General features: G+C 43.6%; 2 protein-coding genes across 3 annotated transcripts; one reads left to right on the top strand and one right to left on the bottom strand.

Annotated features, from left to right (window-relative positions):
- Positions 1–573: 573 nt before the first annotated feature.
- Positions 574–7753, bottom strand: ccnt2b (cyclin T2b). Of its 2 annotated transcripts, XM_061067166.1 has the most exons (9): positions 7577–7753; positions 6584–6665; positions 6367–6495; positions 5289–5349; positions 5123–5185; positions 4878–4923; positions 3522–3685; positions 2732–2802; positions 574–2634 (listed from the first exon to the last, which is right to left on the bottom strand). In XM_061067166.1, exons 1-9 carry the CDS (start codon positions 7732–7734, stop codon positions 1591–1593), a joined length of 1818 nt encoding a protein of 605 aa, XP_060923149.1. In that variant the 5' UTR covers positions 7735–7753; the 3' UTR covers positions 574–1590. The 2 variants fall into 2 exon arrangements, 1 of the variants encoding a protein (XP_060923149.1); XR_009677133.1 differs by lacking the exons at positions 574–2634; positions 2732–2802 and having other exon boundaries at positions 3618–3685; positions 4552–4923.
- A 1932-nt stretch (positions 7754–9685) lies between these two features.
- Positions 9686–24848, top strand: LOC132996979 (transmembrane protein 163a). The gene is made up of 8 exons (XM_061067351.1): positions 9686–9947; positions 10902–11021; positions 16794–16837; positions 17063–17154; positions 18978–19074; positions 23751–23862; positions 24075–24216; positions 24778–24848. Exons 1-8 carry the CDS (start codon positions 9686–9688, stop codon positions 24836–24838), a joined length of 930 nt encoding a protein of 309 aa, XP_060923334.1. The 3' UTR covers positions 24839–24848.
- The last annotated feature ends 131 nt before the right edge of the window (positions 24849–24979 follow it).

Raw genomic sequence — 24979 nt, forward strand, 5'->3', positions numbered from 1 at the left:
TTCCAATGTTTCTTGATGAAAACCACAGTCTCCTGACCAGTTACAGGATTGATGGAAAACGGAAAAAGTAGTCCCCCCCCCTAAAAAACTAATCTCAAGGTCTTCTCACCCGGTTATCTCTCAGGTCTGTGAGGTAACGACTCTGCTGTCATCTGAGCAAACACCAATTTGCTAAGAAAAGACCATGAGATGTGGTTTAAGAAAGCCTGAAACTTTCCCCTTTGAGAATCTGGAAGTAGTTTGTCAAAATTGTCGGGTTTAACTTTGTCATCAGTCAATCATTTCTTGTCTGTTCTTGACCTTTGACACAGCAGTTTGACCAAAAGATGGAAAAAGAATAAAATACAAGGTCCGCTTATACAGTAGCTTTTAACTGTAAATAACGACATTAAAGACCTGGGTGCATGTGATTGTTGTTTTCCACAACTTCAACACTTAAATCAAGTAAACAATAAGGATGGTGACGTTATTAGATGTAAAAACCTGTTGTAAACTTAAGGTCAGATGTCACAAAAGTAAAAGAAACAATAACGATGAGATCAGGATTCACATCAGACACTGAAGAACAGAAAATCGCGCATGTGTAAAAATCACTTTTACACCTTTATTCGGGCTCCCAATACACAAATCCAGGATATGTTGGTCGATACAGGCTGCTTGAGATCTCATGATACACTGAATGGAGGAGGGTTTGGACTGATGCAAGGAACCAACAGTTTCTTTTAAATCTGAACTACAGTCCTATTTACACTATTTCATTTGAAGAGATCTTAATTTTTTCCTTTTTTTTTGATAGTTCATAACATTTATCATACTGAATAGCGATTGACAAGGTACAATCACAAAGGCCTTTTTAGCAATTTTAGCCGATATATATTTTTAAATGCACTTTCACAGCAGATGTAACGTAAACGTCGCATGTCGCTCGAAACCGAGTCTGCACATTAAGTTCAGGTGCGGCCTCGCAGGTCCCCGGATGGACCGCAAATGGAGTCGGCCTCACATTTGTGTTCGTAACTACCGATGCACTGTTTGAAAAGTAAGCAGACCATGTTCTCTTAAGACAGGAAGTTCTGCCGTCTTCGTCAGCAAAAGGACGAGGTGATACATCTCCACGGATACAGGTAATAAACCCAAACAGAGGAAGATTCGTTCTTATATCAAAAAAGTTCAAGACCTGAGATTTTTAGTGGAACACAATGTCTTAACGTACAAAAAAAAAAAAAAGAAAAGAAAGAAAATCAACTGTAAACTGTCACAGTGGCTGCGAACACTAGCTATGTCTTCCCTTTTGTGACTGAAAACATGCACATTAAAATCATACGCTTGCATTAAAACAACGTTTCAAACTCAGCCGCATTCTTAAAACATCTCGTGGTTTTTTTTGTTTTTGCAAGCTAGTAAGTACACGGCTCTATGCATATCCTTTCATATTTGACAGCTTTAACACGAATCACCAGTAATCAGTGTGGAGACACACGACTGAGAGTGACGCACAATTCAAGATAACTTAAGACAAATAAAAATTTTAAAATCCTATTAAACATGATAATACTTTAAATCGAGACAACACTGAGGACTCTCTGAGGGTTATAAGTTCATTCCTTGGGCACTTAGTAAAGAGTCCAGCATGTCAAAAGTGTCTTTGTAGTCAGTGTGTTCGCCGTTGGTGGTCATCAAGCCGTTGGTGCCGTCGTGGCCGTGGTGCTCCAGCAGCCGGTGGCCGCCGTCGGCTGCGTAGTGGGCCGAGCTCAGGCCAGCTTTGGAGCTCCTGCTACTTTTGGACGAGTGGTGGTGGTTCCCGGCGTCGGAGTGAGGCCTCTTCCGAGACGAGCCGGAGGAGCCGCCGTCGTTCCCGTTGCTGCCGGGAGCGCGTAGAGACAAGGAGGAGGGGTCTAACGCCCCTCTGCCGTTCCCGGTGACGGAATAAGAGTGTCCGTGTTTCAAGTGGCGGTGGCTGCTGTGTTCTTTGTGCTTGTCTTTCCCGGGCAGAGTCCCGCCCTGCTCGGCGCCGCCGTGGCGCTCCGATGAGACTTTGATTCTCATCTTGAGCTCCTCGCTCGACGCAGAGCCGTTCTCAGCGAAAGAAGGAGTCAGCCGAGGTTTCTTAGAGCTGGTCTTGTCGCTCCGCCCCTCGCCCGACTGGCGGGCCTGCTGGGAGCGTTTCTTGTGGTGGTGGGAGGACAGAGCCGGCGGAGGTGCATACATGTCTGCGCCCGGCTCGTCCTTCCCGCCGTTCTGCGTGGCCACTTCAGCCGCGTGTTTCTCTCGGTACTTTTCCAAAGTCAAGACTTTCTGCGAACGGGGACAAACGGCGGCGTTCGCTTCGAGCTGCTGGTTTTTACTACTAGACCCGCCGGCAGATTTGTGTTCGTGTTTCACCAGCGTGAAGTCTGAGTGGGGCGGCTGGGAGAACTGGTCGTAGTTGCAGCTCTTTGACAGGTCGCTGAGCGGCTGGTAGTTGGTGTAAGGGGCTGCGATGGCGTTCAGGGAGGGCATTTCCATGGAGTCCGATGAAGACGTGGAGGGGAAGAAGGAGTTGGCGACACCAGAGAGGCCGTCGAGGGACGAACCCTGGAAGGCCACGTCCACTGCCGAGCCCTCCGTCTTTGGCTTCTTAGCTGCTTGAATGGCCTACAAAAAACAGAGAAGCACAGATCCACATTAGATAAAGTAACATGTAACTCGTCCTCATCCTGGACCATTCACGCCGTACTGCCCTAATAAGTACCCTCCAGTTTCGTATCCTCTTCAGCCTGCTGGGCGTCTTCTCCAGGATCTGGAGAAACTCGTGTGTGAGCTCTGAAAGCAGTTGAAGACAGCCATGTCAGTGATCAGTGCTCTGCAACGTGGGCTCATTTTAACACAAGCTCGAGCTGAGTTCAGGGGCCGCCTCCTTCGTCAGACTGGTGCAGCCGGTTCGAAGGCTTCTGCAAATGTGGTCGTTAAATATGTGTTTTCATCACCGAGCAACAGAGGAGGATCCCTCTCAGGGCCACCAACAAAGATTCTTTACTCCTACTAGAAAAACTATTTTCCAAGAGATGATGGAAGCATTCGACAACACGTCTGATGCTCACACTTTTAAACTCAACCAAAAGCTAATGTTGAAAACTAAAGGGACATTAAAACTTCCTCATCCTGTCCAGCTGCAGCTGTGTTGATCTGCGACAGCGAAGATGACTCGACAAATTGGTGACGCACATCGCTTGAAATCCTCCATAGACCAGATTAATTTGATTCGGCCTTTGCAGCACAAAGGAGGCAGACTGCAGGGGTCCCCCCACCCCCCCCCCCCCCGAAGATGCTCTTAGGATAATGCATTCACGATTAAATCACAGTGACCTTGACCTCCATAATCTAACCAGTTTATCCTCGAGTCCAACCGAACGTTTTTTACATATGAAGAAATTCCCTCGAAGTGTTATAATGTGTTCACAAGAAACGGACAGATCGATGCACAACTCAAAACACATCCGTGGAGGCGTGAACAGAAGAGAATCGAGGATAGAGGCTCTTACCGTCCAGCAGCTGTAGTGTTACGGTGCGGTCCACATACTCCCACCAGTGTTTCCCATCTGTGGACACGGGGATCTCCCAGTTGGACCACTTGCAGGCCAGGTGGATGCAGACACACGCCACCACTGTGGGTCTGTACTGCAGGCAGAAGGTGGTGAGGTGCAAACTGAAGGAAGAGACAAGAAACAGCGGAGAAAGAAAAACAAGGTCAGCTGTTTGCAGAGCTTTTACACAAACACACACACACACACCGAGCAGCCACAACCTTAAATCCACTCACGAGTGAAATGAATAACATTGATTATCTTGTTACAATGGCGCCAGACGGGGGGGGATTACATTAAGTAACAAGTGAACTGTTGGTTCTTGAAGTTTGAAACAGGAGAAATGGAATAAGGGACTTATTATATTAAATAATCTACAAAACAGCAGGTCATGTGGGGTCAGTAGCGACTGAGGAAAGACAACCAGTGAACCAGTAAAAGACTGAAGACCCACTGAAGCACACAATATCAGGCAGGTGGTTTAATGTTGTGGCTGATGGTCTGTATTACACATTAAGAGCCTTTTAACATACAAGTGACCAGGAGTTTAAAGCTAACTCCAATATTATTTCTGAGGATTCAAAGTTGAGAACACAATGTTCCATAAGCAAGATGTTATTCATCATCAGCTCTGCTCTGATGACACTTTGTTGGCAGCTGGATTCATATTTCATAATACTTTTGAATGTCTGACAATGTCTGACACAATGTCTGTTGTTGCCTGCTGATGTCCAACAGCAGAACCTGAAGCTACATGGAGCAAATTCCTTTTTACTATTTGTTTTTTGTGGAACACTATTTTGAGGGAGTTCCTTATTCTAACGATCGTATTTCATGTTTATGCATCGGGCTCAATAAAGCTAACAGAAGACGGTTTTCTTTCTGAAATTCTAAAACAATCAGTTTGCAGTAGTTCGGTATTTCACTGTTAGAGCTTTTGGGTGAAAAATATACAAAAAATGTTAAAAGAACTTTAAACTATACTTACCAAAACACTCTATAAGTTTAAGAATCTTTAGATGCAATCTATATTCAGGCTACCATTTCAGTGTGTTTTAGACATGTGCACTCCGTACCCAACAACCTCGAGAGTAAACAGCACCACTACACTCCACATTGTGCGTTCAACCCCTATGTGCCAACACACAGCCCTTGTACAATACACCGCACACAGCAGCCTGGCTGGTACTTCCCCACTCTGGGGGTTCCCAGGATCCAGGCGCAAACAGGGCGTTGGACACAGGAAGGGGGACCCTGCAGGACAGGAAGCTATAGTGTGCCATTACAGTGCAAGAATGGGAACAGGATAATAACCTGTTGGTAGCCATAAAATAGGAAGTCTGTGCCAAGTCCTTGCTTGCTGTAGAAGAAGAAGAAAAGTGGGGATTAGAGCAGAATTCCTTTCTCCAGTACGTTAATGAAAACCTAAAGGAGGCAGTAAGCTGGTGTAGAACTATAGAAGAAAAGCACCAAACAACATAGACTAACTGAGCAGTCATAGAAAAAATGGTTTCTTCAAATGATTTCAAGTCAGAAAAGCAGAGAACAGAAGATCATACCTCGCACTAGCTCGCAACACCTCACAACATCTGTGTGTGGATGATCAACTGTTATTTCAAACCCTGCGATGAGAAGGTTGAGTGAGAAGCAGCAGAAATTCGGGAGAAACCAGCAGAATTCTGAGTCATACACTGTCTGAGGCAGGGAAGCTTCAGCGGGACTCACCCAGTGTTTGCAGCAGTATTGTTTCCAGTGCTGCAAGCTCTTGTCCCTGCTGCAGGAATGCCTGAAAAAGATAAATCAATGAGGAATTTGAAATCTGCTTCCAAACAGCTGGAAACGAGCAAATCAAAATCATATCAGTATTCCTACAAAATAAGGAATCGCACCATGGGAAACGATCATTTCCAGGTGGTAGTCTTCGGCCTTAAAAGGTAAACTGTGAGAACCAACTATGGATTTACTGGAATAATAAGTACCCTATGACTTAATTGCGTGATTTTCTGGTGTCTAACACATCGAATTGTGGGTCGGTTTACTCAAGCCAAAGGAGATATCTCCAAACAGTTCAAGCAGCTCAAAATCCATCATCACACAAAGTCACATCCTCTAATGGGAAAGAGGGATTTCTTCTGTAATAAATGATTATGTGTTTATCAAAATCCTTGCCCTGTCAAACCAATAACTGCTCCACTGACGATTTAAGCTGTTGCTGTAATTGCAGAGGAGGAAGACCTTATGTTGAAGCTTCACTATGACATTATGATCAATATAAGAATTCAACCATTCATAACGTTATGTTCTATAAAGCACGTCAGGCTCAACACATCAGGTCCAGGATGAACTGGGAGAAAAACGTCAGCATCTTAATCTGCCGTCAAACATTCACTGATCTCTGGACAGTTTCCAGAGTGTCCCCACCCGACCCCTGGGTAAAACGTCTGGTAGCCCACGAGAAAAAAATATAAAATATCTTGACACATATGTGGAAGACGCTGATTAACATATCACTTTGAAAAGAGAAGAGATTTAGGTGATAGGAGCTGAAGCTGTTGTTGATGTGCTGTAAACAACAACACGTCATTCCCACAGCAGTTTACAGATTATACCCTTCCCTCTGCACGCTCTAACCCGGCGTCACCCTTTGCCTGAATCTGTCTCTGGGAACACTCCTGACCAAGTCAACCTCCTGCTGCATTCTTCATATGTGCAAAAAGGAAAGTCTGGAAACGGTCCAGACCAGATTCTCCGTTTGTTTCCCAGAGCTGGAGCCTGAGAGCGGCTTCAGTCCGACGGTACTCACATTGCTCTTGGTGTCTGGGGCCGGCTCTTGGGGGTTAATGCAGGCATGGGCCATTTTAATGACAAGCTCCAGCTTCCTGGGCTGCTCTTCAACTTTAGTTGCCAGGAACAACGTGGTCTGCGAGATGATCTATTAAAAAACAAACCCAAGAGTTTTCACAAATGCCTTCCCCAGCAGTGGTTGTGGTCTCGGGCCCAAAAACTGCTGTGATACTTACATTGCGATGGAATTTGGTGAAGGAGTGGATCATATAAAACTTGTGCATGTATACTATAGCAGTGTTGATGGTTAGTTGAGATCTGGGTTTTCACAGTTAAGGCAAACAAATCCATGGAATCATTTTCAGTGAGTGGCAGAAAACATGGCACGTTAGCATCGAGCTAGCTTTGAGTGGAGGGCTAGCAAAACGTGTACCCTGTAAGTTAACACCAGGCACAGGGTCGAGACAGTAGCTTTACCTTAACCAACACGTAAGGACTCACTAATAAACAGTGTGAGGCTCGAATAACACACACAACTTGTATCGATTATCCACGATCACTGGTTTTATAATGACACCCTGCTAACAATGGAATCTGAAGCCTGCAGAGACCAAACAAAAGCTAACAGAAGCCCAGCTAGCAGCCAGGCCTCAGCTCCTTCAGCAGGTTATACATGATCTATTACCAGGGACTGGTTGTTCACAATGTTAACCAGTTGATAAAAACACGTTTACATGTGTTTTAAAGAGAAACTATTAAATAAAACAAGCCCTGTTGTTCCACCATTCAGGGAGCTAAAGCTAACTTTGGCTAACCAATCTGAATTTAACACCCATTAGCTGCGACCTGTCGAGCAGTGTAGTAACTAATGTGTATCGCGGTTATAGTGTTAACTTTCTGCTAGAACGTATATCGATTATCTGTGATCACTGACATTACACAGACACACTGCTAACAATAGAAGCTGCAGTCTGAAGGGGCTACACAATAGCTAGCAGTAGCTAAGCTAGCAGGCAGGCCTCAGCGACCTTAGCAGGTTTAACAAGGCGTGTTGACATATGTGGAGGATCCATGTTGTCTGAGAGGATGTGCACGTACTGGAGAAACGTGTGAAACATGTGTTTCACAGAAAAACGGGACATGCAGCGAGCCGTGCCGTTCCGGTCCCCCTGTGAGCTAATGCTAACGCCGGGCTAACCCCGCTAGCCTCCACGTTTCAGAGAGGATACACGTTGAGTTTCTGGCCGATGTCCTGGATCAGGTTGGCGGCTTGCTGGCGGTACGAGAGCTCCCGGTCCGCCTCGATCCCGCAGCGGCGGGACGGCGTGTTCTCCAGCTGCTCCCGGGTGAAGAGCCATTTCGTGGAGGGTCCCCGGTGCACCGCCATCACGCTCCCCCCAGCCAGGCCGGATGGTGCCAGCGACTAGAGGCCGCTCAACAGCGCCGCCGGCGGCCGGTGGTGCGAACAGCTCCTTTCAAGTAAAGGCAATTTCACAAATGATAGTAAACACACAAAGTACTTATATTCAAAATAAATAAACAAAGTACTCTATAGTTGCTTTATAGATAAATAAATAAATGCAGAAATACACAAGTGAACACATAATTGATTGAAAAATAATTGCAGTTTGATAGGAAAATGCCTTTTATGTATTTATTTATCTATCTATTTATTACATATTATTTATTTTAATCAAAAAAAGTATGATTTTATATTGTGATAGAAATGTTACACAATGAATACAGTATTGTAGATGTCAGATGTCCCTGTTTATTTTCTATTGAGAGTTGTAATATCCAGATTGGCCACTAAATGTCAGCATTGCACTTTGGGCCAGTCCTGTATTATCTGTACTGTACTTGTGAGAAGTTTTATGTATCTAAAGTGTGGATATATTTTGCTGACTAATACTGCTAAATGACAAATTCACAGTTTGAAAATGTGTATCATATGCATAATGTGATGAGTAATCCATAATTGGGGCTAAATTAGAGCCCTTGATTAACGGGGTGGTCAGCAAACACTACAAGTCCACGTTTATTTTCACTATCTCAGGTTATTTTACATGTTTACCAGTTTTATTATGACTTTTTGAGAGTGATTTCAGAGGATTACTTGTTTTGTTGTGGAGCGTTTACTCCAACACCATCAAGTGACGTGGTACTAATGAATTAACACTGAGTTTAAACTACATTCAAGGTACATGTTCAACACTTAAGCCAAATTTAGGGGCGTCACCCTTTAGTGCATGGATAATTATAGATATCAGTGTTGATCACAACCTCTTTTAAAATCTTGATATCATGTTTGACACAGAACCTCACACTGGATCCTGTCATCATGGGGTTGATGAGTTAAAGTCCACGAGGATCCACCACTGACTCACTCTCACTATGTCTCTCCACAGGTGGGGGGGGACAGACATGTCTTCGTGCACGTCCGCAGACTCGATCCACATGTTTGCGGACAGATGTTAGAGTAATTAGAGTCCAGGTGTGTGCGTGTGTGTGTGTTTGTCACCACACTGTGAACTGTTGTTAAAGTGGACATGTGTGTTTCTCTGGTTCTGCTTCTGTCTATGCGCAACATCCTCTGTCAGGTTTCACAACACCTACACACACTAGTTCCGGTTATTACTTTCAAAAATAAGCAGACAGTTTCCTCCACAGAAATCTGAACTTCTAACTTGTTTAAGAAATATCCAGAACCTTCACTTGGTTTAGAAATAAACAAGCTAATGTGTGAAATGTAGAAAGTGTCAGTTCTGTATTCAATGTATTTGTAAACAAAATATAATTAACTAATTTTGAAAGAGAAAACCACAATACATATATTTCATTACATCTAACGTAAAAATTACTCAATTATAATCTAATTACACAAAATAAAGGCATTAGACGTTTTCTCATATGCTTAAAAATTACAGAAAGAAGAATATATACTATACAGGGAGAGTATATAAAAGACAATAACATGAAAATAGGGATTTGTACTATTACACAAAGATATTCAAATAAACTCCTTTCGGGTTATTGGATTAAGACATCATTTGTACATCTGTAATTAAAAGAAGAATTTGTTTGAACTAAATCGACATGTATGGATATGGATTTTCTCCATTTTCAAAGGAAATATAATTTGCTGTGTGGGGGATTTGAGACCTTTATTCTGATGTGCACATCCGGTCTCATTTCCACTCACAGTGCGTAATTTGGAGCCAGTGGCCCTGCAGCCCCTGACAGGAGTCTCCCTCCCTCCTCCCTCTCTGTCTCTGGGTGTCTCCCCCTGCACTTCTCGCTCAGGTGCGACATTCTTGCGGTGCCTCACTACCGAGAAGATGACGGACCCCGCGCCGCCCGACTCCACCGGCGTCCCGCACCCGGCTGTGGTTGTGGAGCCCGCGGCGGAGAACGGCCAGTGCGAGCAGGAGGAGAAGCAGGAGCAGCAGCAGGAGCAGAAGGAGCAGCAGGAGAAGCAGCAGGAGGAGAAGCAGGAGCAGCAGCAGGAGCAGCAGGAGCAGAGGAGCGCCACAGAGAGTCCGGGACAGGGTCTGAAGATGGACCAGGAGATGAAGATCACAGAGAGCATAGATGACAAAGGTGGGTGGAGATGGTTCAAAGTTCCTCAGATGCCCAGAACGCACTGTGCGCCCCGGTGCCATGGAGAGAAGCTCCAGATGTGCCTCCATCCAGATGTGCAGGAACATCTTCCTCCTGTACTCCAACCTGGGAGGGAGGATGAAGCTGTGTTGTTGTGGTCACGTTAAAGCAGAAGTTTGCATACCTGAGTCCATGGCTGAACAAGCCCAGTGCTGTGATGAGGATTGAGTGAATTAATTAGTGGTTTGCCTTTGGGAAGGAGTGAGTGAAAAGCCACAGGAAGAAGTGTGTGTCTGTGTGTAGTTCTCTGCCTCGACAACACAACCAGCCCATGTCACATTACACTGATCTTTATTTTGATATACACAACATTTTAAGCCTCATGTGGAAAAATAATCAATTCACTTGTGTAAACCTTTAACTTCATAAATACTTTATATTGTTATTGTAAAAACACAATGTGATTTTTGTCATTCAAACCAATTCAATGGAGCCTTTTGCACAAATAAACCCAACTTCAGAAGTTAAAAGCAATAGTCGTATATATTGAAGTGTTAATTTAATGCAGGGAATATGTACACCAGTGTTTAGGAAAGACGCTTTTAGCTAGATTTTTTATTTATTATTATCGGCCTACATATTTGTTTATATATTTTTTACTCTGTATTGGTATCCACCCGCAACTTTGACTGAGCTTCAAATAAGTGATTTTGTAATGTGTGTGATGTGTAAACAGACAACTGCTTGATAACACCTTCAGTATATAAGCTTTATGAGGGGGTATGTCCTTGTTGTGGCAAAATAATCGGTTTACGCATGCTTAAGTATCAAGAAGAAATATTATCATGTATTTCAAAGTAATCTGCTCCTCTTTAAAGGTACATTTATGTATTATTACAAGTTATTCCTGGTGTTTCTCAGTAGGTGACAGTTGTCCTGTGTGTTTGTGTGCAGGTCTTCTGGAGAGCAGCATGCGTCTGAAGCCTCATGAAGCCCAGAGCTACCGTAAGAAAGCCCTGTGGGTGTCCTGGGTCTCCATCGCCGTCACCATCGTCCTCGCCATCGCTGCTTTCAGTGAGTAGCACCGTCACGTCTCATCTTCAAGTGAATCTATATAAAGATGTGCACTCAAACACAATCCAAACTGGAACAGGCGCACGCTGTTTGGTGCTTCAAGGACAGGTTTGTTAATTATTGTGACACCCTGTTGATCAACATGAGATCCAGCAGCCGGATTAATCAGACGTACTGAAGATGAAACCTGAAGGACGAGCAGTTGATAGAGAACACACACAGAGTCTCACACTACCACGCCGACACCATGTTTTATTCCCTTTAGCCTCCCACTGTTCCCACTTCAAATGACCCGTTCAGTTCTTTCTTTCCTTTTTTCCCAACTATCAAGGATGACGCCGCCCCTGAAGGCTTGTGACTCATTCTCAGTTTTTTGATTGAGCGGAACAGGAAAGAATATCTCTCTTACCTCAAAGGTGTAATTCAGGTCCGCTCCATTGTTGTGAACGCGATATCTCGAGAACCTTAAGGGAACTTCTTCAAATTGTGTACAAATATTCCCTAATACGCATGGATTGATTGATTAATTATTAGAATTGGGAGGTCAAAGGTTAAAGACACACAATTCACAGTGGCCTCTTTCGAGAATCTCTTCAAATCTTTCCGAGTTGTCACCTGGACTCAAAGATGAACTGATTAGATTTCTGTTGTCAAAGGTCAAAGGTCACGGTTACTTCACGCTAGTCTGGGAAGGCATGGTGGAATGAAGCAGCTCAGGATGAGAACCTGCGATTGCTCGGCGGTGGATTCTACTTTAGTCTCTGACATTGAATTCAAATGTTGCAGACATCAGACAGATAAGGAGAAATGTAGAGATGACTATGTGTCAGAAATACAAACATACAACAGTTAGATTGAACAAGTTGTGCTTTAAATCAGAGTGAGTTGTGATGACTGGACTTTATAGAGCCTGCTCTCATAGATCAGTCACCATCTCATACTGCAACATTCAACCGAAGCCTCTTCCTCCGCCTCTGCAGTAAATGCAAATGAGGACTTGACATATGCACAAGTAAGGAGGACGAGTTGTGCTGCAGTGTGGTTAATGACTTCACCGCTGGTTTACCGATGTGCAGGGACATCCTGCCAGCTCTTACGCACAAATGAAGAACTGCCCTACTTTAAAATCAAATACAGAAACGAGCAGAGGGAGAGACCAGGCAGCTGGGATGTGACCTGCAGCCCCACCGGGTCATTACTCTGTGTTTGTAAGCTCTCGAGGAATAAGAGACCGATTTATTTGACTCTTTGCTTTTACCTGAGTCAGAATTAGTGAAGTCACCCAGCAGGCGAACCAAGGGGAAGAACTTTTGTTTTGGAAATGTCAGCGTCTTCCTGTGCACAGTCGATGTTGCTTCAAACATTAAACCCACTTCCTGTCTGATAAGGAAACGCTGGTAGAGCTGCAGAACACAACAGGCCTGTCCGACAACTTCTCTCTGCCCCTTGGATGTTGTGAGTTTCATATAATCCACAGTGAAAGAGGTGGATTCAGTGGAAATAAGAGAATCCTACACTGTCATGCTGCAGAAGCTTGCAGTCAAATGGTCTGGGGAGGTTTTCGGGGATGACATCCCTCATCTGAGTTACTGAATTATGTTTTATTAGTTTAAAAAAGAAAGTATTCTCACTGAAAGACTCAGAAAGATGAACAGAGCTCTGCAGGGCGTCGGTGAAGTCCGCTCCACCTGCTGCTGCTCCCTGTCGTCTCTACGTGATGACAGAGTGAAGGCCGCTGGGTGACATGTCAAACATTAGCATTACTCAAACATGGAAAAGACCTGCTTCTACTTGAGCGTGGGTGTGCGTGTGTGAATTTTATTACGGGCTTCCAGGTGCAGCTATCGTGTAGATGTCCTAGTTCACACGTTCATGGGAAACTTGACACACGGGAGCTGCTGCTGTTCCACGTGCAGAGGAGGCCGACGATTTACGAGTGAATTCACATTCGCTGGTGCCAGATTATCCACAGAAAAATAGCAACATTGTAAATTAGAAGATTAACCACTTTAACAACACATACAAATAGGAGTAAAATTTTCACAGCTTCCTGACGGGAACCGAAAGAAGAGCAGTCACTTCCTGTCTGAACCAGAGACTGTTGATAAAGATGGAGAGCATCATCCATCTTCATAACGATCAGAATCAGAATAAGAGTTAGAGTCGGGCCCAGCTTGTGTTCTCTCCTCTGTGAAGTAGAACTGAGTGGAATGAATGTATGACTGACAACATGATCCCGCCCCCTGAAATAACAAGCACAGTTAAACAAACACCATCAGTCCAGCAACTGGAAAAACAACCTTGACAGCAAAGTGCTTCACTGATATGCAAACTGCAGAAACCGCCAATAAAGCTGCAGAGAACGAACAGTGTTTTATCTTCTTCCTCTCTTGTCTGTGTGACGGGGCGGGGGGGCAGGGAGATGAGAGATCTCAACTGTGTGTGTGTGTGTGTGTGTGTGTGTGTGTGTGTGATGCAGAAACTCCGTCCCTGCTGACACCCACCCAGCTTCCTTGGGAGCCAATTAGTCGTCGCTGTGCTCAGCTCTGACGACCGCCGAGCTGCCGCAGATTCATTTATACACGAGTTCTTCTCTCGGCTCCTAACGAAGGAGGTAGGAACGGATTGAGGAAAGGAGGGAAGGAGGAGGGAGGGAGGTGGGAGGGAGGAGCAGCAGATGTACTTTTCTAGTTGACATTAGAGGCAGATCTGTCGGGAGGTTGCAGCCCATATAAGATCTTTAAAAAGCTAATAAAAATCCAGCATGAAAGCAAAATTCATACATTTTCATTTCTCACGTTTCAGTGAGTTTAAGACGCTGTCACGTCCACTGTGGCAGATGCCCGAGACCGGCGTCCACACAGGCGCTCCCTGTTATTGACTCTCATCAAAACAGCTGTCAGCCTGTGTTTGCTGTAGCATTTGTCTGCTCGCAGGCCGAGAGCTCGGGCACACAGGGTTTGATAAGAAGAACATCTCCACTCGGGATGTTTATAGAGCAAAGCCATCCGGACTTCACCAGATCCGTTTAGATTCCATCTGCTCCCACTCAGTGTACATATGAGATGTAGATATATATAGGCTCTGTGGCTAAAACACACAAGTCAAATGCAACATGGAAACTCCTCGTGGAAAGACCTAGACCAAGAACCTTGCATTTCTCCAACCACTTCATGTTTTCATGGCCGATTATCAGTTATTCAGCAGAATAAAGGATGAATATTATTTTATCACTTTCTTTAACATTGCTTAACAGGGCACTTTTAGATATTTTCACAGATTTCACAGAGAATAAGTCATGAACTATCCGAGGGCTGGTCTGTGCAATGCGGTGCAGCTTGATTGGATTTAAGCAGGCGGAGCTCTGGGCTGTGCTCGTTATAGCGTTTGCATTTGGGGTGTTTGAACATATTATTTCCTGTTTTACTTTGTAGTTCTTTCCCTATATGTCTCCGGCTTGTTGCACTTCCTGCCTTTGTCCCTGTTCCCCCCCCTCGCCCTGATGGGTTTCACCTGAGTCCAATCAGGTGGATTAATCACTGCCAGGTTCAGTCTGGTTCAGTTTAGTTTAAGTTTTACGCCTCCTTGGATGAAAAGTAAGACAACTTTTGGGGTTTAAAGTCTTAAAACTGTTTTACCAGTTCACATTTAATATGTAAAGCCAAAATTATGTGCATACTGTTTTAGTTTTGCTGTGTTTAAACCTGTGAATCTTTTAATTTGTGACTTGTGTGTAAGAATAACTGAACCAGAAATGTTTTAAATGTTTCTAGAAGGACTCTGAAGGCCTGTAGTTTGATCCCATCAGAGCTCGAGCTACGAGTCTGACCCAGTTCTCGTGTCAGCAGCTGTCTCAGTAACATGGGACATTCTTGTACTGAAGAGCCCCAGAGCTTTTTAACAATATAGAATTTGTCATGGTGGTGTGGAAATGAAGTGTGGCACAGACCTCAATGTACTAGTAGCACCACAGTGTGACGAGTGCTGAGAAAATGAGACAAGCAGACAGAGATTCATGATGTTCCCTGAACCTGAACTCAAGTTGTCTGTGAAGCTCTGAGGAGGAAGAGAAGGAGGAAGAGGAGGAGAAGGAGGATATAGGACGATGCCAACTGTTGCTTTTAACGTGTTTTTATCAATAATATGAAAGATAAATAATTCTGTTCATGGATTATTGATCCTTGTAACAATATTGGCTTCTGTGGTTCTGCACAGATTGTTTCTGTTTCACAGACGAGTTAGATTTACTGACAAAGTTGTTTCACAGATCATTTTACCGTCACTGTTTCCATGCTGCATCTCTGCAGATCTCTGCTATCGCACTGATTTGTATTCAAGGCTCGTTCTTGTATGCATAAGTGTGTGTGTGAGTCTCTGCTCTGGTTTTGGTCGGGGCGATGGAAAGCAGAGGAAGGGATGATCGTACCTGCAGCCCAGAGAGAGACACTGAATGAGGATGAAACATAAAAGGGAGGATGGAGGAGGAAGCTTGAGACTTGAGGTGGCAGGTGTAGGAAAGAGGAAGAAAGGAGTTGAGTGCTCTTTCAGAAGAAAGAGAGCGAGCAGCTACAGGGGAAGTGGAGAGAAGGAGTGCAGTGTTTCTGTGTGCAGAGCTGAGGCGAGCTACTGGTCCCCAGAGAGTCTAGCTAAAAATAAACCTGAGAGCCGAGGATTCCTCCCCTCCATCTATCAGCATCTTCCTCTTTGTCTCGTCTCCCCTCTCCGCTCGCTGCAGGTGTGAGTGGATGATTCCTCACAGAGCGGCGGCTCGGTGTTTGTTGTCAACACATCTCGGGTCCATTTAATTGCAGCAGAAACTAATTAGAAACAGGAAAGCAGTTGCTCGCTGGGATCGATGCAGTTTCACAGGAGAGGACGAGGCCAGTGTGTTTGTTTGGCAGCGATCATCATGTTTACATCAAATCTAGTTTAGAGAAGTGATCCACGGTTCGTCTGTGTGAAGAGAAGTGCAGCTTGATTCTAATGCTGCTTGTTTACATTGATCAAACTTGGCACCGCTCTTTTTCAGTTTCCTACACGTCTTCTATAATTTTCTTTCACTTGCTTCATTGACATCAAGTGTGAAGTTACAGCTTGAAAATACAGATTTTCTTCAATATCTCTCAACGCCTCTCCGTTGCTTTGTTACTGCGTCTCTTTCATAAAGACGTCCTGCTGTGAGAGACTTTTAACATTTGTGTTGAAATTATACCTTCCTTTAATTAGTGACAGGAAGTGTTTATGTGGTCACATGTGCACATGTTAGAGAAGCTGGAAACATGTAGATAAAATGTGTAACGTACAGAAGAAAGTCACTGCAGTGTGTTTTGATGTTTAATATGTATAAAACAATAAAAGCATCAATCTCCATAAGAATGAAGTGATTATTTGTCTCTGTGTGTTATTACTCTTCTTTACTGTTTACTTGTTTCCATTTCCACTTTACTTGTACAATTTATTATGCAGCTTATTCTGAAAATACACTGATTTATATATGTATGTGTGTTTTATTTGTATATTGTTGACCATACAGTTTATATTTAAATATGTATATTCTCCTTATATGGGTACAAATGTTATCTGTAGTAACGGTGTTTATAATGTACATATTGTCTGTGGTTTCACTTGCTCTGGTTGTTTTGACGCGTTGCTGCTGTAACGTCACTAATGTTTATGAATGAGCAGTCGATGATGAAACTGATGTAACAGAAAAATCTGTGCCAGTTGTGGAAGTTGAGTCGTGATTCATTCTCTCTCTGTTTTCTTTTGCAGCTGTTTCCATCATGCGTCACAGTGCTGCAGCTTTCGGATTCGCTGTAAGTCATTGAAAAGATGTGTGACGCTATTTGCTGGAGTGAGGAGAGAATATGACATGTTTTTGTTTTCACTTTCATCATCGTTTAGGAAAGAGGAAAAGTTTATTTGACCAATTAAACTTAACCCTTTAACTGGAGTAGGGACAGTGAAGTAGGGAATCAAAATAATTGGCTCAGTTGTCATTGATCTACTAATTGGATGTTTTCCTGGTCTTCCCTCTGTAGTTCGACGCAGCGCTGGACGTGTTGTCCTCCGTCATCGTGTTGTGGCGATACAGCAACGCAGCCGCTGTTCATTCTGCACACAGAGAATACATGTGAGTACAACCACCGGAGAGCCAGTTGAATATACTGAGAGACCACATGAGACTGAGTGGGACCCAGTTGTCCTTCACGTTATTTCCACTCAGTTGGATTAATTCAAATTCCAAAGCAAAGCATATTTTACTGAATTAAAGAGATAATAGAAACCATCTCTGCCCAGACTGTGGCTGTGTGTGGTAGCTTCAGTCTCTCAGACTCCAACACACATTCAAGACGTGTGGAGGTCTCAGAGGACAGACGGCTAATTGCTGCGGAGACGCTGTACGAGATCACGTCCTCCGGAGACGAGACACAGACAGAACAAGACATTAATTCAAACTTCTGACAGGCTGCCGACGCATCAAATACTGGTCTCTATTTCTGAAGAAATTAAAAACATAAGTTTGGTTTTTGATCGATATTTATACATTTGAGTGTGAAATGTTCCCACTGATCCACAGATTTCTTCGTTACTTCAGATGCTAGTTGGAGAATTTTGATATTTTCTACATGAGAAGTTGAGTTAAGAAGTTTTTCTGCAGAAAGTCAACATCGTCTATAGATTGATTTAGCTTATTTTTCTATTTTAACTGATGTGATATTGAGAGAATTGGGATCTAGCAACTTTATTTTTATGTCTGCAAGTACAGAAAAACAATTGCTGCAGCAGATTCTGTATATTCATGAATTGATGTAGTGAAACGAACAGAGTGAGAATCCCCTGCACCTACAGCGCCCACACATGTGGCTGCACAAGTGAACAAGCACTTACTGTGTGTGTTTTAGTGTGTACATACAAACTGCATGTGCTCACACACACACACGATAAAAGCCGTGTTGTGCGTCTGTTTTTCTTCCAGCACTTTCTCTCTGTTTGTTAACAAACAGAAGTTCCCGTCAGAGCGACTGAACAAACCAGCGACTCACAACCAGAGAATCGATTTTCCTCTTAATTCTTTTATCCGTCTGAGCCTGATCGAGGGTCAGTGGTGGAGCCCAGGTAGAGAGCGGTTGCCACGGCAACAGGCTCAGCCTGTCAAAACAAGACAAATTAGTTTCCTAAATGAAAGCGTGGAGCTTTTTAAAAAGACCTTCATTCGCATGAGTGATGCTGTTGAGCAGATTTTAATATTAAAATGTGAAGTCGAGTTGAAACAGAACCTGAAGTTACACAGGAGATATTAATGGTGTTTCTTTGCACTTTTGTTTTTCGAAACTGCTTCAGAGAGACATCTTTTTTACATCCATGCTGTACAAGACACAACAGGGGGTGTGTGTGTGTGTGTGTGTCTGTGTGTGTTCGCTGCTGAGGACTTCCCAGAGTGATGTTGGCTGTTGCCTTGGTTACCTCACCCGGTCGAAGCCCAGGATGCTGAGCCCGGCTGGAGAAGCCTTTATACTTGAACACGCTCCGGTCGCCATGCGTGACCGAGGCACACGCTCCAATAGTTTCTTTTTCTCTTTTGGTCTCCCTCCGGAATTTGTTAATTAGGTAAAGATCTGCTGCTTCCAATAAATCTGTACCGACCATTTTGACTTCCTCTGTGTTGTGAAGTTTTGTGAAACTCATGATCGTTTAGGACGACTGGGGAATTTATTTCTGTTGGTCCTCTGGGCAAAGATGTGAGATTAATTCTTCCTAGTTTATAGCTAGATGGGTAATAAGATGCTCCTGGTCGTCATTGGTAATTCAACCCACACTCTCTCAGATGAATTGAGCCGTGCCGGGGGAATTCAGACTCATTACGTCTTGAACTGTATTTCTACAACTCTCAATTCATCATGCTTTTTCTGTCTCCTTGCAGCACAGTTGACATCTTCTGCTTCTCCTCCTCAGAGCCTGTGTCATCCTGGGTGTGATCTTCATCCTGTCCTCCCTGTGCATTCTGGGTAAGGCCATCAATGACCTGGCCACCAAGCTGTTGCCTGAAGTGGTAAGAATTAAAAAAAAAAAAAAAAAAGTTTTTTACACGTCTTCTTTTCCTCTTCCGTTCATGAAACACGACACACGTGTTTCATATCATGTCAGACAGTTGCACCTTTGTTTGTACTGAGGCTTTAATTTGACCTAGAACATTGAGTCAAGAGATAATTTGTCTGTAAAGCTGGAAATTTGAAATGTGCGTTTGAGAAACTCTTCCTGTTTACTCATGTGGACGTGTTGTTTTGATGTTTAAAATTGGTTTAGCAAAGTTCAAACAAGTAGTGCGATGTTTTTTTGTATATTAATAGAAAGATTTTAGACGTGTGGATGTGTCCTGCATCACTGTCAGCTGAACACTCACTAAACAGATTTGTGCTTTTCACTGAACTCTGGTGAGTAATCAGATTTTTTTTCTGGGGAATTTGTGGCTATTTTTAAAACCCTGGCCAGACACTAACAACCACTTTGTCCTCATCTGCTGCTCTGTAATACCAGCAGTGTGCCACGGACCAGGATTTCACTTAGAAGCCCTAAAACGGCCCGGCTGACTTTGTCTGTGCCGATGTTTATTAATACCTCGTCCAAATCTGGGAGTAGACGGCTCCTGACGTGATTTACATGAAGCTGCAGGTCTCACTTGGCTGCTGCTGCTCCTGTAGATCTGATAAGACGACACATTGGATCTCAGCTGCAGCTCAGTTGTTGGGCAACAGATGGAAGGTTTCGACTCTCTCCCAAAATCAAGTCTGGAGGATTTGGTTATAATTAGATTTTAAAGTGAGGCTGTTGTGAAGCATCCCGTCACACTTGTAGTCGTGAATCCTGCACGTGTGTATTTACTGTAACTCCTCTGGACACTGTGGTGGGGGGGTCATACAGGTTTAGGATGTCTTGGTTTGTGTTGTGACCTGCTGTTGTTGAGAAGATCAATGTTATTATTTTGAAAATGTTTTAATAGATTCATCCTACAAGTACACGTACTTTATTCCTCTTTGCCAAGTTCAAATAAAGTGAAATGTTGTTAGAGAGAATAGTTGAAGGATTTCTTAAATTCATAGTGTTTCTTTAACTTTAGTTTCACCTAAATAGTCAAATTTCATTTTTGAGAATCTCTGTATTTATTATGAGATTTTATTGATAAGATTTAATTGCTGAATGTGAAGTCAAATTTTCTGGCTGGAGTAAAACAAAACTAACTTTGGTAGAAATCGTGTTTTATATATGTTCAGACCTGGTATTTAAATTCGTGTGTGTGTGTGTGTGTGTGTGTGTGTGTGTGTGTGTGTGTGTGTGTGTGTGTGTGTGTGTGTGTGTGTGTGTGTGTGTGTGTGTGTGTGTGTGTGTGTGTGTGTGTGTGTGTGTGTGTGTGTGTGTGTGTGTGTGTGTGTGTGTGTGTGTGTGTGTGTGTGTGTGTGTGTGTGTGAGAGTGAGAGAGAGGAGTAGAGAGAGTCAGGAGGATCTGAATGAATCGTGTGTAGCTCTGCTGCAGAATAAAATTTGAACAATTTTAGAGAATGTGGTCTGAGTGATTCTCAGGATTCATTTGGACTCATTCAGACCTGAACTTGGAGCGGAGCACTTGTGATGGGAGTGATGGGATCTCTGAGGACGGATGATGAGACCAGTTCTTAATGGGATCGGTCACAGTAAGAATCTGATTGAGAGAATAAGGTTTCAAGGCCTTTGTTGTCAGATTGAATGTCTTGTTAAGTGGAATACGAGTGAAACGATTCCACAGCAGCTTCAGTTGGTTTCGAACACAAACCCTGATCTTCAGACTCAATAGATTCAGTTTGGTGTGAACATGTAAAAGTGTCGCTGCTGCTGCTGGATGAAGAATGTCTCAAATCTCAAGTGTGAAGACTCGGGAGGTTTCTCAGTTCCTGAAATAGCTTTATCACCCGGTTGCCGGGCAATAGTCATCTCCGTAGAAACGCTTTGAGGACGTAGTGATGAAAATGATGGGGACTCAAAATTTTAACATTGTACTTTGCGTAGATAAGAGATGTAGAGAAACTTATGTTGAATTGATGATTGTGTATTTGTACAATTTTTGTTTGACTTTTAAATTGAATCATCCCCTCAACTACTATTACTACTATGTGACATTTAGACTTTGTTCAGAGAAGGAGACGAGTCTGTGGAGCAGAAGGCGACGGCTCAGTGGGAGGTGGGATTTGTGGAGTTTGGCATGAAAAGCTAAACTCATGATCATAGCTGGATGCATTTTTAATCTAACTTCCTGGATCAGCTGCAGAACCCAAAAATAATCTCTCCAGGCTCAAACGTGATTTAGTTTTCAGACGAGTTATTGATTTATCGCCCGACTTGTTTCCGTCTCCTCTGGCGTCGGAGTCGCGATCGACCAGGAGCCACATTTTGTGTTTTTTCTGCTCCGACTTTATCAGACTGGTTTCTGGTGCATCATGGATGGAGATATAAATAGCATGTGCTCAGAGCCCCCCCCCCCCTCCCTCAGTACGCCTCAGTTGGAAACTAGGTTTATTTTCACCACCTCCCTCTCGTCCTCCTTGCTATGAAATGTTAATAAGGTAAGCGGCTGGATAAATATGCAGTGGTGACACAGACAGAGGAGGGAGGAGGGGAGAGGGTAACCTGAGGAGGAAGAGGAGGAAGAGGAGGGTGCAGACAGAAACACGAAGAGGAGGAGGACGTTCTTTTTTTTACACCTGAATGTTCTGACACCGTTAATCCTCTGAAACCCAATCACTCATTTAGCGTCGCAAACATAGATTCAATATTCACATGAGCATTTCAGCTTCGGATTGTGAGTTTTTTCATATATTAATCAGAGAGCTGAGAAAATGCAACAGTGAAAAACACATTTTTTAAATTCTTTTATTGTTTAAACCCATCAAAAAAAAAACAGTAAATTGCTTGAAATAATATAAAATAAAAGTTTGAATCCCTAAATTAAGATTCAAAATAATAAAAAAAACAGTAAATAATAATTTGGTCATGATTATTAAAGTTTTTATTAAAGTTTTGAATGTTAAATATCATTGAATTCTATGTAAAAACATAAAACTACACATCCTATTGCTTTGTATGTATTAGTTTTTTCTTTTCTCTAGTTTCAATCTTTTTCACTATCTACTCTGTAGTTTTGTTCAACGGAGCAGTTTGGTGAAATGGATTTGATCAAATAATCCCAGTTTAATTTCCCCTCACATTTAAAATGAATCTCCATTCGTCCTCCTCTCTGTCCCGGTCTGTCCCCTCAGTTTGCTTCCTCCAGGTCACTCTGGACGTCGTGTGTCTCAGCCGATGGCTCCGCCTCCAAAGAGCAGAACACTTTAAACCGTTTTCATATTCTGCTCAGGGATCTGTTGTCAAATATAAATGTCAAGTGCTGCGTTCATATTCTGGGCAGAGTTTGTTTATCATGACCTCTATCCGTCGTTCTCCGATTACTGAGGTTCTGTGTGTGTATGTGTGTGTGTTTGTGTGTCCCTCTCCCATGGGCCTGGATGTCTGCCCACCCACTCTGAATGTTGATCAGAGGGTCACTGAGGGGCTTCCTCACGACAGCAGCCTGCGAGTCACAGCGAGCCATCTGCCGCTGCTGCTTTCTGGAAGCAGGACTTTTCAAACTAACTTTATCTTTGTTTCATTTCAATGTGATCATTGAGTTCTGAGGGATGAATAATCCAGGTAACGTATAGATCTGCTTTAAATCCAGAATCTAAATTGAAGCTGCTGCAGGGACTTCAGTGTAAAATCCTTGAAATGACGTCGTCAGTGACATGAACCAGAGGTGGGTCTGCGTTAGAAAGACAAACAAAGTTAAATCAACACATGCACTTGTATCATAGTGAGGACACTCATTGTGTTATGCCTCACAACTAAATACACAAATCTAAACCAAGTTCTAACCCTAAAGAAATCCTCAAACAGTGCTCACAAAGAAGTACAAGTGCACACACACCTAATTTAATCCAACATGACTGAAGTTCATCATATAAAATCCAGAATCTGTCTCTTGGCTGCGATGAATGAATTCATGAATGTACAATATTTGTAGCAGGAGCTCGTTTCATGTTGTGAGTCACAGGTCTGAGGTTTTCTCTTCTCCTCCTCTCTGATGTCTCCGAGTTCAAATTAGCTTTCCATGGCTCTGAGGCCATAGTGCAATATTAATGCTGCCGCAGAGGCACTGAGTGCAGCTCCACTTCCCCCCCCCACCGCCCGCCCCTCATCCATCCTGCTCCTCCTGCTTCCTCCTCCTCCTCCTCCTCGGTGATGATGGGTGTAACAGTATATTCTAATATTTTAAAGCCAGAAGAGCACGTCTGGAAGGTTGGAATGTATTCAAACCCAGATTAATGAGGAGAGGATGATCAAGATAAACCTGAGGAGGGGGAATAGATGAGGGGTTGTATGGGGGGGGTGGTTGTCGTGTGTCTTGTGGAAAGTGATGGAGGAGCTGTAGTTATTAATCAACTCCTCTCTTCTCATCTGGATATTGACAGTTGAAGAGTTAAACTGATCAGTCGAGTGAAGTCTTAACCGTTTGCTTGATGCCAGTAAGTGGTTGAGTCTCATACTGGTGTGGAGGAACCAGTGGTGTAGAGGACCTAGAACCCAACCCTGAGGGACGCCAACACAATGACCGAGGCAGACAAACCCTGACTCTCACTGTGCGTCTGCGTCTGTCTCCCTCAGGACAGCTTCCTGTTCAGCGTGTCCATCGTCAGCGGCGTGGCGTGCATCATCCTGGCTGTGGTCAAGTTCATGATCGGGAGGGTGCTGACCAGCCGGGCCCTCATCACTGATGGTGGGTGAACACACACACACACACACAGACACACTCACACACACTTCCAGCTCGTTGGAGGCCTCTCAGGAATCTCTCACCCTCAGTGACCTGAGAATCACGTGTCCACTGAGGCCTCAACACAACAGGGGCTGAATTCCAACACTTTTATTAAACCCTCCCCTGCTGACTTGGTAACAAAGAGACGGCCTCAAGTGTTTCTGTCCGTGCAGGATTCAACTCGCTGGTGGGAGGAGTCATGGGCTTCTCCATCCTCATCAGCGCCGAGGTGTTCAAGCACGAGCCCCAGGTGTGGTACCTGGACGGGACCATCGGGGTCCTCATGGGTCTCATCATCCTCTCATACGGAGTCAAGTAAGATCTCCGCTGTCTTCATACACACATCCTGGGCTTGAGTTAAATTACAAGAACAATATTTGTCTAATAATTTCATATTTAATCTGTTATATTTGTACATCTGTGACTTTCACGTGTGATTTGTGCGTAATAGAAGTTGTCTCTTAAAATTTGCTGATTTCTTTTAAAACACGTTGTGGCTGATTTAGAGTTTATTCCACATGAAATGTTATGAATGGATAAATGATAAAAGTTATAAAAATGTCTGGTGTGAAGTTTTTCACTATAGTAAGTTTCCATTTCTGGCTAAGAAAAAAGTTTTAATAAATCCAAGGAGTGAAATAACATTTATACAATAAAAAACAGTAAAATCCGTGAGTTTCCCTCAGGAAACGTTTGAAACTTCAGGTTGAAATCATCGCTGCTGATGGAGTGAGATTTTAGTTTTGCCTCAAGCAACGAATAAAACCAGAAAAATGAATTTAACTGCAGGAGCCCAGAAAAGCACAAAGTTTATTTTATTCTTTATTTGAAGACTCACGTTCTCCTCTTCCTCTTCTTCCTCCTCTTCCTCTGCAGGCTGCTGCTGGACATGGTTCCACGGATCCGACAAACCAGGAACTATGAGCGTTTTGAGTGATAGAGCGGAGATGAAGAAGAAGAGGAGGGGATTGGGGTTTGGGGGGGTGGGGTTGTCAGGTGTGGGTCTGGGATCACTGCCCCCCCAACGTCTCTCCACAGACTCTCAGGCCTGGAGGTGCCAGTGACCTGAGGTTCAAGC

The sequence above is a fragment of the Limanda limanda genome, chromosome 23 (genome assembly GCF_963576545.1).
Source record: "Limanda limanda chromosome 23, fLimLim1.1, whole genome shotgun sequence".
In the NCBI taxonomy this organism is placed as follows: domain Eukaryota; kingdom Metazoa; phylum Chordata; class Actinopteri; order Pleuronectiformes; family Pleuronectidae; genus Limanda; species Limanda limanda.

What these genes read in the sequence shown, in the direction of transcription:
- ccnt2b (XM_061067166.1), bottom strand. Translation starts at nt 7,734, where the DNA reads ATGGCGGTGCACCGGGGACCCTCCACGAAATGGCTCTTCACCCGGGAG. An exon ending in TCACCAAATTCCATCGCAAT is followed by an intron (nt 6,496 to 6,583) that starts GTAAGTATCACA and finishes GTTTTTTAATAG; the next exon opens with ATCATCTCGCAGACCACGTT. An exon ending in CCCCAGACACCAAGAGCAAT is followed by an intron (nt 5,350 to 6,366) that starts GTGAGTACCGTC and finishes TATCTTTTTCAG; the next exon opens with GCATTCCTGCAGCAGGGACA.
- LOC132996979 (XM_061067351.1), top strand. Translation starts at nt 9,686, where the DNA reads ATGACGGACCCCGCGCCGCCCGACTCCACCGGCGTCCCGCACCCGGCT. An exon ending in AGAGAGCATAGATGACAAAG is followed by an intron (nt 9,948 to 10,901) that starts GTGGGTGGAGAT and finishes GTTTGTGTGCAG; the next exon opens with GTCTTCTGGAGAGCAGCATG. An exon ending in CCGGGCCCTCATCACTGATG is followed by an intron (nt 23,863 to 24,074) that starts GTGGGTGAACAC and finishes CTGTCCGTGCAG; the next exon opens with GATTCAACTCGCTGGTGGGA.